General features: G+C 53.2%; 7 protein-coding genes across 7 annotated transcripts; 4 read left to right on the forward strand and 3 right to left on the reverse strand.

Moving 5' to 3' along the window:
- Positions 1-16: 16 nt before the first annotated feature.
- Positions 17-463, reverse strand: CTHT_0023130 (putative bud site selection protein; the record flags this gene model as incomplete). Its single annotated transcript, XM_006692714.1, has 1 exon — positions 17-463. The coding sequence occupies one exon, from the start codon at positions 461-463 to the stop codon at positions 17-19; it is 447 nt and encodes a 148-aa protein (XP_006692777.1).
- A 385-nt stretch (positions 464-848) lies between these two features.
- CTHT_0023140 (NADH-ubiquinone oxidoreductase B14 subunit-like protein) lies at positions 849-1,543 on the forward strand (the record flags this gene model as incomplete). The annotated part of the gene is made up of 5 exons (XM_006692715.1): positions 849-891; positions 950-1,011; positions 1,090-1,236; positions 1,366-1,476; positions 1,532-1,543. 5 exons carry the CDS (start codon positions 849-851, stop codon positions 1,541-1,543), a joined length of 375 nt encoding a protein of 124 aa, XP_006692778.1.
- Positions 1,544-1,748: 205 nt separating this feature from the next.
- CTHT_0023150 (DNA-directed RNA polymerase-like protein) lies at positions 1,749-2,412 on the reverse strand (the record flags this gene model as incomplete). Its single annotated transcript, XM_006692716.1, has 4 exons — positions 1,749-1,885; positions 1,936-2,012; positions 2,073-2,164; positions 2,224-2,412. The coding sequence occupies 4 exons, from the start codon at positions 2,410-2,412 to the stop codon at positions 1,749-1,751; spliced, it is 495 nt and encodes a 164-aa protein (XP_006692779.1).
- A 2,423-nt stretch (positions 2,413-4,835) lies between these two features.
- On the forward strand, positions 4,836-6,096 carry CTHT_0023160 (uncharacterized protein; the record flags this gene model as incomplete). Its single annotated transcript, XM_006692717.1, has 5 exons — positions 4,836-5,115; positions 5,246-5,282; positions 5,466-5,564; positions 5,656-5,766; positions 5,928-6,096. The coding sequence occupies 5 exons, from the start codon at positions 4,836-4,838 to the stop codon at positions 6,094-6,096; spliced, it is 696 nt and encodes a 231-aa protein (XP_006692780.1).
- Positions 6,097-6,645: 549 nt separating this feature from the next.
- On the forward strand, positions 6,646-8,419 carry CTHT_0023170 (uncharacterized protein; the record flags this gene model as incomplete). The annotated part of the gene is made up of 2 exons (XM_006692718.1): positions 6,646-6,908; positions 7,102-8,419. The coding sequence occupies 2 exons, from the start codon at positions 6,646-6,648 to the stop codon at positions 8,417-8,419; spliced, it is 1,581 nt and encodes a 526-aa protein (XP_006692781.1).
- A 1,465-nt stretch (positions 8,420-9,884) lies between these two features.
- CTHT_0023180 (uncharacterized protein) lies at positions 9,885-10,240 on the reverse strand (the record flags this gene model as incomplete). The annotated part of the gene is made up of 2 exons (XM_006692719.1): positions 9,885-9,988; positions 10,063-10,240. 2 exons carry the CDS (start codon positions 10,238-10,240, stop codon positions 9,885-9,887), a joined length of 282 nt encoding a protein of 93 aa, XP_006692782.1.
- A 1,835-nt stretch (positions 10,241-12,075) lies between these two features.
- Positions 12,076-14,373, forward strand: CTHT_0023190 (uncharacterized protein; the record flags this gene model as incomplete). Its single annotated transcript, XM_006692720.1, has 7 exons — positions 12,076-12,251; positions 12,306-12,387; positions 12,449-12,598; positions 12,665-13,061; positions 13,116-13,528; positions 13,583-13,717; positions 13,771-14,373. The coding sequence occupies 7 exons, from the start codon at positions 12,076-12,078 to the stop codon at positions 14,371-14,373; spliced, it is 1,956 nt and encodes a 651-aa protein (XP_006692783.1).
- Positions 14,374-15,856: the final 1,483 nt, after the last annotated feature.

Below are 15,856 nucleotides of genomic sequence, written 5' to 3' on the forward strand. Positions count from 1 at the left end.
CTAGAAAGAAGCGAAGTCAATCAGTCGATGCACACCCTCTGCATCCGCAGTTGACACATTGTATGTCCTGGTCCTCCTTGAGCTGGGCCCTCGGGACGCGGCAAATGCAGGTTGAGTTGAAGTTTGTCTCCTTGGTCTGGATACAACGCAGACAGCAGAGCTTCTCGTAGCCCTGCTTTTTCCACTTGGCGATCAGCATAGCGTCGGCATAGCCGTTCTTGAGCAGCCAGTCGTACAGCTGCTTGCTGATAGCTTGCTTCTGGTAATATAACTCGTACACATAGCGGCTGCGCTGGTGGGCTATCTGGAAGATGGGCCATTGCGCCTGGTGCTTAGGGATGTTGTCTGTCGGTGTGTTTTGCGCATCCTTCATTTTGTTGGCGAAGATGAGTAGGTCCTCTTCAATGTCGCTAAAGCCGTCCGGCGGCGGCTTGCGCTTGGAAGCGGGGCGGATCGCTGGCATGGAAGTGATGTTTTTTGTTGCTTGGCGCGATGTGCTGGCTCTTTGTTGGAGGTATTTGATACCTCTGCTGATGGAGTCAGAAGTATATCCTGCAAGTAACGGCAACGTTTATCTTTGTGGTTGAGAGTTTGCAGATTGGCGGAAGTGGTGATAAGTTCCAGGGAATGTGGACGCCCAGCTTTGTGGTCGCGGCTGGATGTTGTTCTCGAACTCTTGGCAAGATGGCTGACTAAGCACACTTTCCTCCGCAGTAGGTGGGGCCTGGACTCTGTCCACACAACGCGGGTGGCCCGAGCTTTGGCATCATCGGGACGTTCGAGCTGGGAATCAGCATCACGACCCTGAGCTCCAGCCGATCGAGCAACAACTGATCTTTCCGGCCGCGATGGCAGTCCAACCCACCAAGTTTGCCGTGACTGTGCGGCAATGTGAGTATCCACTACCATTGGATCTCAGTGACCAACCATCCACTGACAAACCCCGCAGCGCGCAACTGGGCCGATGCGAAGCAACGAGTGATTGCGGCATATCGTGCCTGGATCCGGGCGGTACGAGGAGACTTTGAGCTCGACAGGAGGCCATAGGACGACCTACAGAACTGGCGCTAACCCTGCGTCTTCCCCCAGGCTCCGGAGATCCAAACTATGTACTCGATCCCGTTCCCTGTCTCGCACATCCGGACCCGTATCAGGCAAGAGTTCGAGCGGCACCGCTATGTCAACAAGCTAAACGTCGTGGATGTCCTTCTCCAGCAGAGCAACGCCGACTTCCAAGTAAGCACTCCATGCAAGGGAAAGACTCAAAAATTTTTTGGGGAGTGGTGGGGGCATCATGGAGGCGATCCAGGACCGCGGGGTAGAGGGGCAGGCTTGAGCATGAAGACTAATGCTTGCTTCTTGTAGGAAACTATGAACTTCTGGCGTCAGCAAAGCCACGTTATGGCATTCTTCAAGGAGGAGCACTTCAGAGGCGAAAAGAGGCTGCCGTCCAACTTCATCACTGGCTTTCTGGAGGTACGTCAACTCTATGGGGAGTCTCCGGAGAGTTGTTGTGCTTACACGACACTAGGGACGCAACTAACTTGCTGCACGATATCCCTTTATCAATATGTATATAAAAATGCAGCAAAGAAAATGTTCCTCAAGACCACCACTATATGATTTCTGTCTGTGCAATGCAGGCCGTTGATTACATACCCCGTCCCGCAGATTTCTACTCTATACATAACCTAAACCAAACCACGCCGAAAACGCCATTCCATTCCCAAACCCCAGAATTTGAGATTTTAAGAAGACGAAGACCCCTTGGTAGCCATGAACTTTTCCCGAGCCTCGATAAACTTGTCTGTCACGACATCGCAGAGGTCTTGCAGATCGCGCAACCCCTTTTCCAAAGCCTGAATGGCTGTAGTGCCAGAGCCCTCTGGATGGGATTAGACATGGCTTTTTTTGCTTGTAGGAGAGCGAACTCACCGAAAGTCTGGATTCTGACGTTCATTTTGTTCTCAGACGGATGAGGAATGGCATATGCGCAGAACTCGACATCAGGACTGACCTGCCAGTCAGTATGCATAGAACCACTTAGTTAGATCGAACTGGCGGTCACGCACTTCCTGTTGATGATGTAGCTCAGAGCGTTGCCGAGTGTGTGGCCCTCATTCAAAAACTCGAATGAGGCCGCGGTAGGCGTTGAGCCGGGCAGCTGTGACAAGCCATGTCAGAATTCATCTAACAACGAGGCCATGAGAAATGCTAACATACCAGTCTCACTCTTTGAACCTCCTCCTCTTCTTCCTCCTCCTCGAAATCATCAATATCTTCATCTTCGTTCTGATCCACCGACATATCATCCCTGCTCTCGGGCTGAGCAGAGGTCGGCTCATCCTCCATCACAACATCCGACCCAGGCTCGACCGGCTCCTCTTTCTTTGACTTTGACTTGGGGCCCATATTGAAAATGAGATCTGATGCAAGCCGTATGCGATGCCGTTTCTTTTGATCCGTGATGTCGAGTATTAGAGTTCGATCATCGGTGATTGTGAGGGCGGTTCAAGATTGCTTTATCGCGATTGGAAAATTTTATTGGGCAGAACGCGAGGCTCTGAACGGGCCGCATGAGAGCCCCGCCACGAGGACTGAGCCCCTCCATCCAACATGGAGTCCAGCCAAACTATTTTTTTTTTCAGCCTTACGACCTTCAAACATTGAAGCTATGGAAGATATCTCCTACACAGGGAGTTTCACACGACACAGAAGTTACTGGGATTCATTGCCCGAGATATATAACAAGCAACCACCTTTGATCAACTCGCTTGCATTTGGGTAAAGTTTCTGCAGGATCTCAGGAACTTTCTGATTAAATCGACCAATATCTGCATCGAGCGCACTTGCCAACAATCGGTTAGCTGGTCACAGACAGCCAACGAGAGCTCAACCCAACACGGTGGAACCGGTCCTACCACATAGCTGTGCCCTCTTATTAATGGCCACCAGGGCTTCAAGTTTACGGGGTGCAGGCAATATCTGCGTGTTTACTGCGTTATTACAGAGCTCTGTTTTCGGGTCAAGCACAAAGGTCCTTTGTTTCTTCCATCTCTTGCCCAGAAACCTACCGTGGCATCATCCCACACATCCCGAAAACCCAGTTGCCTAGCCAGTTGCAATGATCCTTTTCAACAAACAACACCAATGGGGCATCTGCTCTCGACTACTTTATGCCCCCCCTCTATAGCCTGCCGGATATTCGCGGTCTGTGCTATATCCCATGCGACCCGGGAGTGGCGGCAAGATGACAATAACCAACAGGCAGCCCTCATCTACATGCAACTCACCCGAGCTTCTGGCGGGGATCTGACTGAATGATATCACATGCCGATGATTCAAGGCAATAAGCATTACCTACATGCACCTTAACTCCTTTCGGTGTCTTCCAATTGGCGTTCTTGATCAACTTGCCCCCGCAAGTGGTATGGGGCACTCCGCTCTGGAGGTCTCACTGGTGACCGGTTCATTGCACAGAATTTTTGGCTGATTGGCTGGCTGATGAGCCGGCGATCGAGAACCCGCACACGATGTCGGAGCAACGCCAGCCTACCAGTTTGCAGTCAAAATCCGTCGGATTCGGACAATAAATTGGGCGACTTGACTGGTTACCAATCGCTAAGGGCTGGGCTCGTCTATGTCCAAGCGTGGAGTTACAGTAGGTGTCATCGAAACTGCGAAGTCATAATTCCGGCATGTCGATGGTACCTGGAAAGCTTTTTGAGGAGTGTTCGATCCTACGTTCTGGAAGATCAGAAAGTGTAGCATTGGCTTCAGCACTTTGGAGTCGTACCAAGCACCCCGTACTCCTCACTCTTGAGACAACAAGCAATGTTCAGAACCTAGAGCATCCTGCCCGTAAATGCGATCAGGAGACATCTTGGCTTGATCAATGGGACTCTGGCGAAACGAAAACCTGCCTGCCCATTGATAGTGTCTTACGGTTCCGTCATGTCGAGTATGCTCCCGAGCTCGGACAGCAGGACTTGGGAAAAATACATGGCATTGGACATATTGCATTATATCAAACCGCGTCTCGATTGACAACGACTTCAAACCACAATGACAAAACACTCACCTTCCTGTTGAAAAGACCAACTCGAAGATACAAGCACCATTGTCGCACTTATGATGAGGGTCCGTGCTCAATTGACTGCTGCGGTTAATGGTACGGCGTAACCCCCCCCCCTTTTTTTTTTTAAACATGCCCGCGTGGGCTGACAAGTACACCCCGCAAAATGTGGCTTTAGTCTGTTATGACAACAACCCAACCTTTTTCTCTCCTGCATCTTGCCATCATCGCCTTGAAAGGCTGGAAAAAAAAAAAAAAAAAAAACTTAAAAAGGGGTTTCAAACAGTCTTGTCGCGACTTGCTGCCGGAAGAACAGAGTTCTCTGCAAGAGGTCTTAGGCGAGCATGAGTCTAAGAAACAGTGGGGCTGACACTGGAACGTTGAGAACCAGCCAATGATAGCTGTGACCCCTTTCAATCCCAAACATTGGGTTCTTTTGAGGGGCCAGCCATCGTCCCTTGTGCTGCGTGGAGTAAATCGCTCTTTGTAGATGAGCTGTTTTCTGCGTCTCCGGTAAGATGGATGCTTGGGGATGCATCAGAGATTAAGCATAACAAAAGAGACGAGGTGCATCGCCGTTGGACCTGCGTGTGAATCTTGACAAGCCGGAAGCAGATCGATCGACCTCATGCTGCAAGAGTGGGGATGTGTGGAGTGGAATTTGAGTTGAAAAGCGTTCAGGGGCGCTTCTACAAGCCACCAAACAACTGCGGCCAAGACGGAGGCCACCCTCCACCGACCCTCCACCCAGTGCTCCACGATGCCAGGGCCTCAAACACTGGAGCGTCCGTCAAGGCCGACGTTGTCATCAGCGGAGGATGGGGAAAATGTTGGAATGGATGCCGTGCAGTGCAAGCAGTCGTGCGGGCTGGTCTCTGTGCCCTTGCTGGTGCTTGCAACCGGCAGAAACAAGCTGCGCGGATTTGCCAGCAATCTCAGACGTGAGCTGCTCCTTTTCATCAACACGACCGTGGCCTTCCCTGCCGGGCGGGCAACGCAAGCCGGTGAGCTCGGCGCGGTGTTCACCTACAAAGCCAAGGGTTCCCACCGCCGTTGACGTCTCACAAGGAGCCCCTCATGGCTCTGCGACGCCATATCCTCCATATACTCGTGGACGGCCCCTCCGCAGTGGAAGACGGCCGAGTCGCTCGTGCGAGCCCCTATTCACAGCCCCTCCATGCCCTCTCGCCATCGCCAGCTCCCATTGGTATGTATATAGTGGCTGCTCCGTAGCCGTGGCCGGCCATTTTTCTTCGCCTCGTTTGTGCTGTGACATCTCAGCTTCTCGTTGCACACTGCCCGCTGCTGCTACCACGATCCGAGTCTTGGCATCCAATCCTCTTCCAGTCCGCGGCACGGACAGCTGGACGCTAACGACCTGAAACACTAGGGCTCGTTCGGCCCCTCAGATGCTCGACGCCCACCGCAACGTCACCATCACGCTTGGCTGTTTCTCACGCAAGCCGGGGAAAAACGCAGAATATAAGAGGTCGGAGATAGCGTTATCCGTCACATCATCTTGTTTTTCACGTTTCCTGGTCCTGTGAAAGCCAAAAGCTAGTGCTGTGATACTCGATAAGGTACCGCGGCGCACCGATCGGCATCCCATCCATTCTCATCACCGGCGACGATTCCGTGCCCGTGCCGAGACGACGACGGTCCAGTTCAGCGACAAGCGCCCGTCAGAAAACGTTGGTTCAGTCCCGTCCCAGGTGACTGCGACTTTGCCTTTTGGGGCCCTGCGCTGCCAAAAAAAGGAAGGTGTGGGCAGCTCTACTGTTCCCCAGTGTACCCACGCAGCACGAGCACTGGGCTCCCATTGTGCCTACTGCACCCACTGGCACACGAACAGGGCCCGGCCCATTCCCCGACGACCCAGCGACCCCATCCTTCTCAGACAGATCGCTACGCAACACGGCCACCCGAGCACCACCTGCAGCACCTGCTGCACCCGGCTCCTGGCGATTGGCGTCGATTGGGATAGCGCCCTGTTGGCCAGCAGCGCCTGGACGAACTATTAACTGTTTTCCCGAGTCTGCCAGATAATCACACAAAAATCAATCACACACAGCGCAGATCCTCAGATCCATCGCCTTAGCCTCGATCGATATTTGCCTCTTCCTTTTTTTAATTTTATTATTTTCTTTGGCTTCCGAGCCGAGGCTGTCCGTTTCCTTTTTCTCTCTCTTGAAAGCCACAGCCCAGCAGCGCCTCATCCTCAACGCATTGGACGGAAAGCAGCCGGGGTTCTGCGTTTTGTGGTCAAACGCCCCCTTTGTTCCACAGCCCGCTTCATCCCTCCCATCAATCAGAAGGCTCCAAAATCCAATACTTTTTGAACTGTACTTCCAATACTTTCTTCAATCCGACCACCCACCAGGTGTTTTTTTTTTTTTGCCGGTTTTTACTGGGCACTGCGGCGTTGTGACCGATCCGTTGTCACCGGTTTCCCACACGCCTCTCGGATTTAGCTTTGACTTCGATTTCCATCTCGACCCTTACGCATCCGCCTACCTACTAGCCCGTCGTGGGCTACACACTCCCCTTCTATCATGAGCACCGCAGTCGCAATGGCCCCCTCGCCGGCTCCCCACGACAGAGATCGATCGACCTTCGGCTCTGAACACCATCCTCCTGCTGCATCCTCCTCCACAGCGTCCCCGTCGGCCCAGAGAACAACAGCTGTGCCCCCGCCTGCGCCAGCTGCAGCAGCAACAGGCAGCCCGAATGCGCCAACAGCTTCTGCTCCGCCAGCTGCCCGCTCCGCCAGCGACAGCCCCAGGTCGTCGGCGCAGACAGCGACATCCGCACGCAAACCCTCACCGCCAAGCGCGTAAGCATCCCTACTCACCTCACTACTGCCTTGCCCACTCTTTACACCAACCAGCCGGTCGGCTTGCCAACCGGTCAGTCAGGCTGCACATTTTGCAGTTGTTTGGCTTTCGTTTCTGGTTTTTGGTCTTTACTTTTCCGTGCTTGTGTCCTGTTCAAGCCTGCTGACACCAGTCTGCCCTGACGCCGTACAGCTCTCGAAACGCTTCTGCCCCAAAGATCCTTGTCAAGAAGGAGCCTGAGTCGCCCGACATGCCCGCGGGGCGCCATCGGCCCAGGAAACTGGACCTCTCCAAGAACACCACCAATATCGTGTCGCCTGCCACTGCGAGACCCCTGACTGCACGCGACGGGCCCCTGGGCATCCAAGAGATCGGCCTGGCGTGCCTATCTCCTGGCCTGACCACCCAGGATCCCGTAATGAAGGAGCAATTGCAGCGCAGTCTGGCCGTTCGGGAGCAGCAACGCCAGATTATCGAGACGAGGTTACAGCAGCAGCAACAGCAGCAAAAGGATGGCGACAAGGATAAGAATGGCAGCCATTTCACCGCGAAAACACCAGGCTTGGCTCGCAAGCGTGGCGCGCCGCCAGGCTTGAGTATCGTCGCACCCTCGCACGAGCAATTTGCGAACGAAAGGGTCATCCAATCCGCCCCCCTTGGCCAGACGTTCACGGGGAGATACGACACGCACTCGGCGACCCGCCATATCACTAACCAGCCCTCGCACCTGGGTCACACGTCGCACATCCACCACGTCCCCGCGAACCAGACAAACAACCGTCTGCCCCCGCTCGCCGACGTCTTCGGCCGCGATCTGCCGAGCCATAGAGAGTCAAACAGCCATCTCACAGCCCGGGATTACCGCGAGCCACTCCCCTCGCCGCATCACCCGCCGCCGCCACCGCAAGCTCCGCTCTCGGCCCGGAGGGAGTACAAGACAGCGGAGGAAGCGCAACACGAGCTCGCTGGCGGGAGGCCAGAGCTCTTACCAAAGTTAGTACGCTACGGCGGGCATCACCAGCCCCCGACGCCGCCTTCCCCCCCTCATCATGCTTCTGCGCAACCCCCTCGCGATCAGCCGCCCCAAAGCACTGGTTATTCTGCACACGATCACACTCATAGCTATTCATCTTCTTCATCTGCTCAACCCCCCAGACAATCTTACGCTGACCCGCACGCCAGCCGCGCCCCTCCAAGCAGCACTGCCGCCGCCAATCCCCCGCCCCCGCACCTCTCTGCAAGCTCTACTGCCGCTCCCCATCACGGTGCCACGACCCCGCTGCACCCGGGTATGGGCGCTGCCTCGGCGCCATCGTCATCTGTGGGCAGCAAGCGCCGCCGCGACGAGTATGAGGCTGGTTCGCCCCCGCTGGGCAACGGTAGGCCCGCGGTGCAGCCACGCCGGTATGGGCCGTTTGGCGAAGGCCGCGATAGCCCTGAGACGATGGAGGCAAAGAAGCAAGAGTTTTTGAGGTTGTGCGAGAGGGCGTGGGATTTGTTCCATTCATGAGATGAGAGGTGCCGAGCCGATTGCCCTACCGTATTCAAGACAATGGGATATATCACAGGGCTGGCTGTGTTTTGCTACTTACGTCCGAGATGTACATGGGACGAAAGGAAGATCTCTGGATTGCTAGTGTGAGAAATTTATTTGGGTTAATTTGGGTTGGGACGGTTGGAATTATTTTTGGGATGTGGTCTATGGCCCGTTTATCCGTCTTTTTCCATTTTTTTCCCCCGCAACTACCTTACTTCGGCTGGCTGGCTGGCGTATTGGGGTGGGTAGGATTTTCTTTTTGTGGGCTTTCTCTGGGGTATGTGTTAACAGGGTTGAAGAAATGAGATGGATTTCGGATGAGTGAGCAAGAGGAAGGGGGAATGGAGGGAGGGAGGCTTTGCTTTTTTTTTGGGGGGGGGGCTCTTTCCAACGGTACAAAGCTTCTTCAATGTTGTTGATACTAGCTTGTTTCTTTTTTGGTTTCTTTTTCATCCCATCTCCCTCCCTCAGTTTTCACCTCCTTCCCCTGGTGTTGTTATGTATGCTCCGTTCCCGAGTTCCAGAAAGATCGTGGGATGAAGCAGAGCCTGTCACCTGTTGGATCTCATGCTTTCCTTATTACCTGTCAATATCAAAAGGTTGGTGGGGTGGGCCGGCTGTGTCGGACTGTAATCATCCTGTTACCCTCACCAGCTGCCTATCATTGTCTAACACTCATTGTCATTTCTCCTTACCTGTGTTGAGTTGTCGGTGTCTGATATGTGATATCGAACCAGTGTTTGCCTACCTCAGTTAGAGGGGTTTTCCTCTATATGTGTAACTATGTCAAGAATCTGTCTCAGTCCGGTCTTCTTAGTATTTGGCTCCTTTAATGGAAGGCCTAAGCATAAGATCGTTGGGGCGTCTGTAGTGGGACATCCTGTAGCTAGCTAAGTCGTTTTGTGTTCCCTATAATTTGTCGAAATACATAGCTTGGGAAATGGATTTCTGGTTAGAAAATCCGATTTGATCGAAGATATATATGTGGATATCGTGGACTCCAGAACCTGAACGTGACGGAAGTAGATGACTATCCCTCCGTTTTCATTACAACAGCCACTGTCTTGGGGTATATACAAGGCCCATATATGCGCCTCTATGGACATTCAACAACGACGGTACCAGTCGTCAGATTTGAACTGGCCGCATTTATCTTCAAACGCAGCCTTTCCTTCTCTTCTCCTTTACGACGTAGATCCATCCCGGGAAGGGATGGCTTCCCTTTGGCTTACTGCCAGATTGTCAACACTCAGATCCGCCAAACCCGATAAAACCTTGAGGCCATTCGCGAGCGTGTGTTCTCAATAGTACTCGAAGTGAAGTAAGAACACGCCAAGGCGACATGGCCGCACGCGGCAAATTCTAAAAAGATTCCGGGCCAAAAGACTAGGTTCTGACATCTGTGTGGATGTGGGGGAATGACGCTATCAGCACTCCCTCACATCAAACCCCTTACGAATTGATCCAACCCCATTTCGAACAGCTCATTCTTGACTCCTTTCCCGCCTTTGTGTTCAACCGGAGAAAGTGGGTTCTTGACGACTATATACCACATAACAACGGTCAGCGAACATCTTCTCCAACGCTAAATACCATCAGTCCATCCAAGCACATACCATACTCCACCCACAGGTTGATATATATCTGGTGCAAAACATTCCGCATGCTCAGCGTTGCCGGGTCGGTCAGCATGACCAACCGCAGATTGCTCGCCGTCTCATAATAGTGCAGCTTGTAGTGTGGCGTGCGGTAGCTTACAAAGGCGTCGTCCTCGCCGCCCAGCTTGCGCACCATGTTACGCAGCGAGAATACCGTGCCGAATATCAGCTTCGCATCGTGTGCCGTCGGGTTGGTTAGAGTTGTTGATGAATGTTTACTAGCTGCCGCTGACCCGTCTTGCGATGATAATGGCCCTACTGATGGAGGAGGAAGCCATGATCGAGCGTATATACATTCTGCTGTGTGCCGGGGGAGGGGCGGAAGAGAAAAAGGGCCTTATGTTAGCTGCTTGGAGGGGCGTCGCATGAGGGTATGGAAATGTTGATGCATACTGTGGCGGTCAAAGATGTAAAAGGAGTAGACGACCATTGCAATGGTGAAGTGCGGGGGGAAAGGCCCCCTGAGCGTCGAACGAGGTCGTCGCGTCGGGGACGAGGAGTATCAGGCTCGCAGGGTGCGGCGGCGGCAGCAGTAGCGGGGACAACGGCGTGGGCGTCGGTGTCAGTACCGGTGTTATTGTTGGATGCTTCCGGGTTCTGGTTCGACCAGTCGTGTTAGTAGGGCTAACTCGTGTTCAACGGTAAGGTTTGATCCGTTGGTGGTAGTAGTGCAGTGTATGAGGCAGGTTGTGTGATCCGTCAAGGTTGCCGTCGGGTCTGTTCGAATGAGAGCGAGGTTCGTAATGCAGGTTGCGATCTGGCTGGTGATTGACGGAGATGCGATGCAATGGGCTGGCCTCCACCCGCCCAAACGAGCACATGCGGACCCTTTGGCAGCTCTTGGCATCGACAGGGATCCTTCCTTCAACCCCAACCCTGGTGAGTGGGCCAACAGCCCCTGACGAGAGGCAAACATAAACGAGGGGCTCATATGGGCTTTGTTCGTCCCTGTTTTACGGATTACATGCGCAAGGTGCCTTCTTCCATTCATATATAAGAAAAAGCCACCATTAAAGCACTTCAGACACCATCCACCAGCTAAGGCGATTTGGGCGCCGATCCCTCTTGTCCCGCCCTGAGGCTCTGGGCCCGAAGTGCAGGGGTCCAGCGGCCCAGCGGGGCTCCTCGATGCGAGGGTGGGGGGTTTGGCTCTGGTTCGTGGAGGGGCACGCGAACAACTGATCTTTGTGGTGAGCAGCTCACGGCAGGTCCCTAGGCTGGGGTAGAGACCGGGGGTGGCACACAGCTCCCTGCTGCCCTACGGACGTGAGCTCGTGGCCCGTGAATTTCGGAGACGGCATGCGGCCCATTCAATGCAGTTGCAGTCAATCAGAGTGCATTGCGGACTGCCAGCATGGAGTTTTCGATCAGAAAGACTGGGCCATCTTCCAGCTTCTGTCGCGAATGAAACCACTTGGATCTGGCACACCTCTGGTCTGCTCGCATCCACCATTTTCCCGCTAAACACTGCATGCCAGATTGCCAGACGGGCAGTCCGGCCTACACATTAGCTTGCCACCATATCGGCTACTGGGCAAGAAATATTATTGTTTCTACGGTTTACGTTGCTGGTTACGGGGTTGCTGCCTCGTTCGAGGGTCATTGGGTCAAGACGGCTTTGTTCTAAGTATAGCAACCAGACCTCTGAGACTCCGGGGAAGTCGTCAACGGTCTAGAAACCACGCAACAAACCTACTAAGCATCTGTTTTCTCGATTTTTTACTCTACGCATCTCGTTTGGCGTTGACGACGGCGAGCCCCACTGAACCACGCCATATGAGCGTGCGCGGTCTCTTGATTTTTTTTTTATCTGGTTTAAGAAACTCGACGACAATTCGTCCTAACTCCTAGGAGTTCCAGTCAGTTGTCTGAGGGGCTCTGCGACCTTTGGTCACTCCGCGAGCCCCTGGCCCCCCAGGTCTCCGAGAGAAGAGCTGCAAGCCTGGTTTGGAGACGCACCTTCAGAAAGCCATGGCTGAAGACGCTGTCCTTGTGCAGGACGGCCTATTGAAGTCCACGGCCGACAGGAGAGCGCTGTCACCGGCCCCCCTTACCTCCATCCCTCCTAACTTGACATCACCTGGCATTTCGATCGAGTTTCATGGCGACCCGGGCACCGAGGAGAAGCCTGTTCTGATCCATCCGCGGTAGGTCAATGCCTCTGCCTCTATGAATCCTCGTTAACAATGCTTCTACCAAAGTTCGGCCCCTCCAGGCATGCAGAGCTTCCCAAGTCCCATGAGGCATCATAAGAGGACGCCCTCAGCCCATCGGGAGATCAAGGTGAGCTGGCTTTGTCATACAAACCGGAAGATAGAGCCTCCATGCTTATGTAGGTTTGTAGGAAACACTCAATGCCCGCTCACAATACATGGAGGACGAGAATGAGGGGCGCCAACAGTTCCGCATCAATCAGTACCTCATCAAGGAGGAAATTGGCCATGGCACATTCGGCTCTGTTCATCTTGCTGTTGACCAATTCGGAACTGAATACGTGCGTTTTATTTCCGTTCCTCACCGGCAGAAGCAAATGAGAAACTGACTCGTCCATGCTTAACAGGCCGTTAAGGAATTCTCAAAGACGAGGTTGAGGAAGCGTGCCCAGTCCAACATCCTTCGCCATGGTCCAAGGCGGGCTGGGCGCTTACCTCCGCGAGCTGGCTTCGGCGCCCCTGACTTTCCTAATCGTGAGCTGTTCGACCAGAAAGTCAAGGAGGAGCAAGATGCGCTCTACCTCATTCGTCATGAAGTAGCCATCATGAAGAAGCTGAACCATCCCAATCTTGTGCAGTTGATTGAGGTGCTTGATGACCCCTTAGAGGATTCGCTTTACATGGTCATGGAGATGTGCAAGAAGGGCGTCGTCATGCGTGTCGATCTCGGAAAGACGGCAAGCCCATTCCCGGAGGAGCAGTGCCGCCACTGGTTCCGGGACCTGATCCTAGGTATCGAATATTGTACGTTTCGCCACGATCCAACTTCTGAAAGTTAAATGCTAACTGTGCCGGAAGTGCATTCCCAGGGCGTCGTTCACCGCGACATAAAGCCGGACAATCTCCTGCTCAGCGAGGACGATGTCTTAAAGATTGCCGACTTTGGAGTATCTGAAATGTTCGAGAAGAGCACCGAGATGAGGACAGCCAAGTCAGCAGGGTCACCAGCATTCCTTCCTCCTGAGCTGTGCGGTCCGGCTCATGGCGAAGTGTCCGGCAAAGCTGCCGATATCTGGTCTATGGGTGTTTCCTTGTACTGCTTCCGTTACGGAAGGCTGCCTTTCGAATCGGAGAGCCTAATTGAGATCCGCGAGGCTATCCGCACTCAACCCCTCTCTTTGCCTGCGGATGAGAACCCCGACTTTGTCGACCTGATGAAGAAGATCCTCGAGAAAGATCCCGATAAGAGAATCACCATGGAGGAACTTAGAGTCAGTCTTTGATCTGTCCCCAAATCTAGAGGGCTATTGGCTAAACGTATGCAGGAACATCCGTGGGTGACGAAAAGGGGCACAGACCCTTTACTTAGTACCGAGGAGAACTGCTCCGACCCCGTCGAGCCCAACCCTCTCGAAGTTAACCGCGCTTTTACGCAGCGAATGAGCCATTTGATTTGTGTTGTGAGTAATCCTACGCCCTCATCTGCGGTTTGGTCCGTTTAACACACCCGTAGTTGAAAGCCATCCGTCGATTCAAGAAGCTCCTCGCCCAAGCCAGAGCGCGCAAAGCCTCTCGAGCCAGCTTCTCGGGTACCGCCTGCTCATCATCCCCAGACTCTACCCAGCACACTGTTGAAGACACGGCCGACATCGCCGCCAAGGTCGTCCGTGAACGTCAAGAGCTCATCCGTCGAAGCACCCAGACCGCTGGTATCCCCGTTACCAGGCCCAGCGTTGACCTGCTCCTGCCGCTGATCCAGCCTCCTTTGTCCAATGCTCCCACTGACAAGCCATATACCGCCCCGTTGCTTGGCATTGGTGTTGGGGGACATGACGAGTTCTCGGGGGATGACCCGACTGCATTCAACGTTGTATCGGACTCTCCGGGAGTTGTGGATTTTAATGTATATGATTTGGCGTTCAAGCAGGAGATGGAACGCATTCGGCGGTCGGGGAGTCGCAAGGGACGGGCACCGTGGATTACTAGGCCCGGTGAGGGATTGAGGGGGCGGGCGAGTGAGAGGGTTCAGGAGGAAGCTGCCGAGGACGGCGATGGTGAGAAGCAAACAGAGGGGGGACAAGATGGAGTAGGAGAGAAAACGGGAGAAAATAAGTGAAAAGTATGTTTTCATGATGGATCTTAGGGTGGTTTAGGGGCTGGAATCATGACTCGAAATGGATATGCTTCCTGCGGCTAACTTGAGCATTGGATCTAAGCGTTAACTCTTTTTGATATTGAATCGACCTGCTTTCTGTCTATCGCGTGCCTGCTCGGCGAATAAAATGTTGAAATTGGTGATAGAGATGCCGTGCTGATAATCTTGAAACAAACTACACCTAGGAAGCGAGAGCCGCACGCATGAGAATGCGGAAGGCTTTCGCGTTTGAATCGATCTACATCGTTGCCAGATATCTACTTGAAATTTCAAACCACGAAAGAGCAGGAACGGGAACCCCGCTGCTGGTTTTACGCACCGCTGGATCTAGGTAATTCGACTAACGTGCACTGCCACAATTCTGTGGTAGTGTTGACCAATGACTGAGCCTCAAAGGATTGAAATAACGACTGCCCAGCTTTTAACCGCTAATGCTTCTGTCTGTCCTGATCTCAGCAGAGGCTGTGTATGAACCTTGAAAGGACACGGTTAGAAGCTGGAGTTGGGATGTGGCGAGGAGCTAGACCTTGTTCCTGGACACCAACGGTTGAGGGGAAACCTCCAATCCGTGACAGAAACAATAGTTGATACAGCCAGAAGTTGAAATTATCATTATTACATTCATGTCTCAGAACAGCAACTCTTTGGAGGAATACCTATCGTCTTACCCCCCTGCGAGAGTATGTTGCTTTGACTGAACAAGGGAGACATGTTTATGGGATCCAAGCGTAGCATCAAGGACAGCTTTACTCAGCCTGTCTTACAACCCAGCATAAACGAGGGCCTTTCCCTCCGGACACTCTTGGCAAGGTTTTCCTCCCCTGACCAAACCAAGGGAGGAGAGAGGGTTTCGAGGATCGGATGGATGGTGTGATGCTTGTACATGATGGCAATGATGAGATGCATCTGATATTGGAGCAGAGAAAGTTCTGGTTTGTCTCGCATAACAGTTTTGTCTGCAGCCGCTGATAGTCTATCCTGCTCTCTAGTCTTTATTCGGCTCGGGGATATGGCTACTAATTCCCTACTGTTCACTCTGATATCACGTCTCATTTTTCCAACGGGTCAGGAAGGACGGGATGAAAGCAATGGCATCCGCCGGCCCGCTGTTAGTCTTAACAAGAGTGTAGTAACTCTCTAGTTACCATATCAGCCTGGCTTTGCCCCTGGTGAGAGCTACGCTACACCATGGAACACTTATGATCTACACACCCTATGGTGTGATACTACTTGTAATACTTCTGGAAAGGTATAAACCCGGGTGCTCTCCTCGGTAGATGGCTAGCTACCTAGGTAACGTAGCTAGCGATCGGTAAAGAAAGGCCACCTATTCTCGCCACAGAAGTGCATGAACAGGTCGTTATCAAAGCCAGAGTCCCGTGTGAGACCAGAGAGATAAGCACCATTACCGTCACCGCAGACGGATATCGTACCTGCTCAAAAC

This window comes from Thermochaetoides thermophila (assembly GCF_000221225.1).
Source record: "Thermochaetoides thermophila DSM 1495 unplaced genomic scaffold scf7180000011816, whole genome shotgun sequence".
Classification (NCBI taxonomy): domain Eukaryota; kingdom Fungi; phylum Ascomycota; class Sordariomycetes; order Sordariales; family Chaetomiaceae; genus Thermochaetoides; species Thermochaetoides thermophila.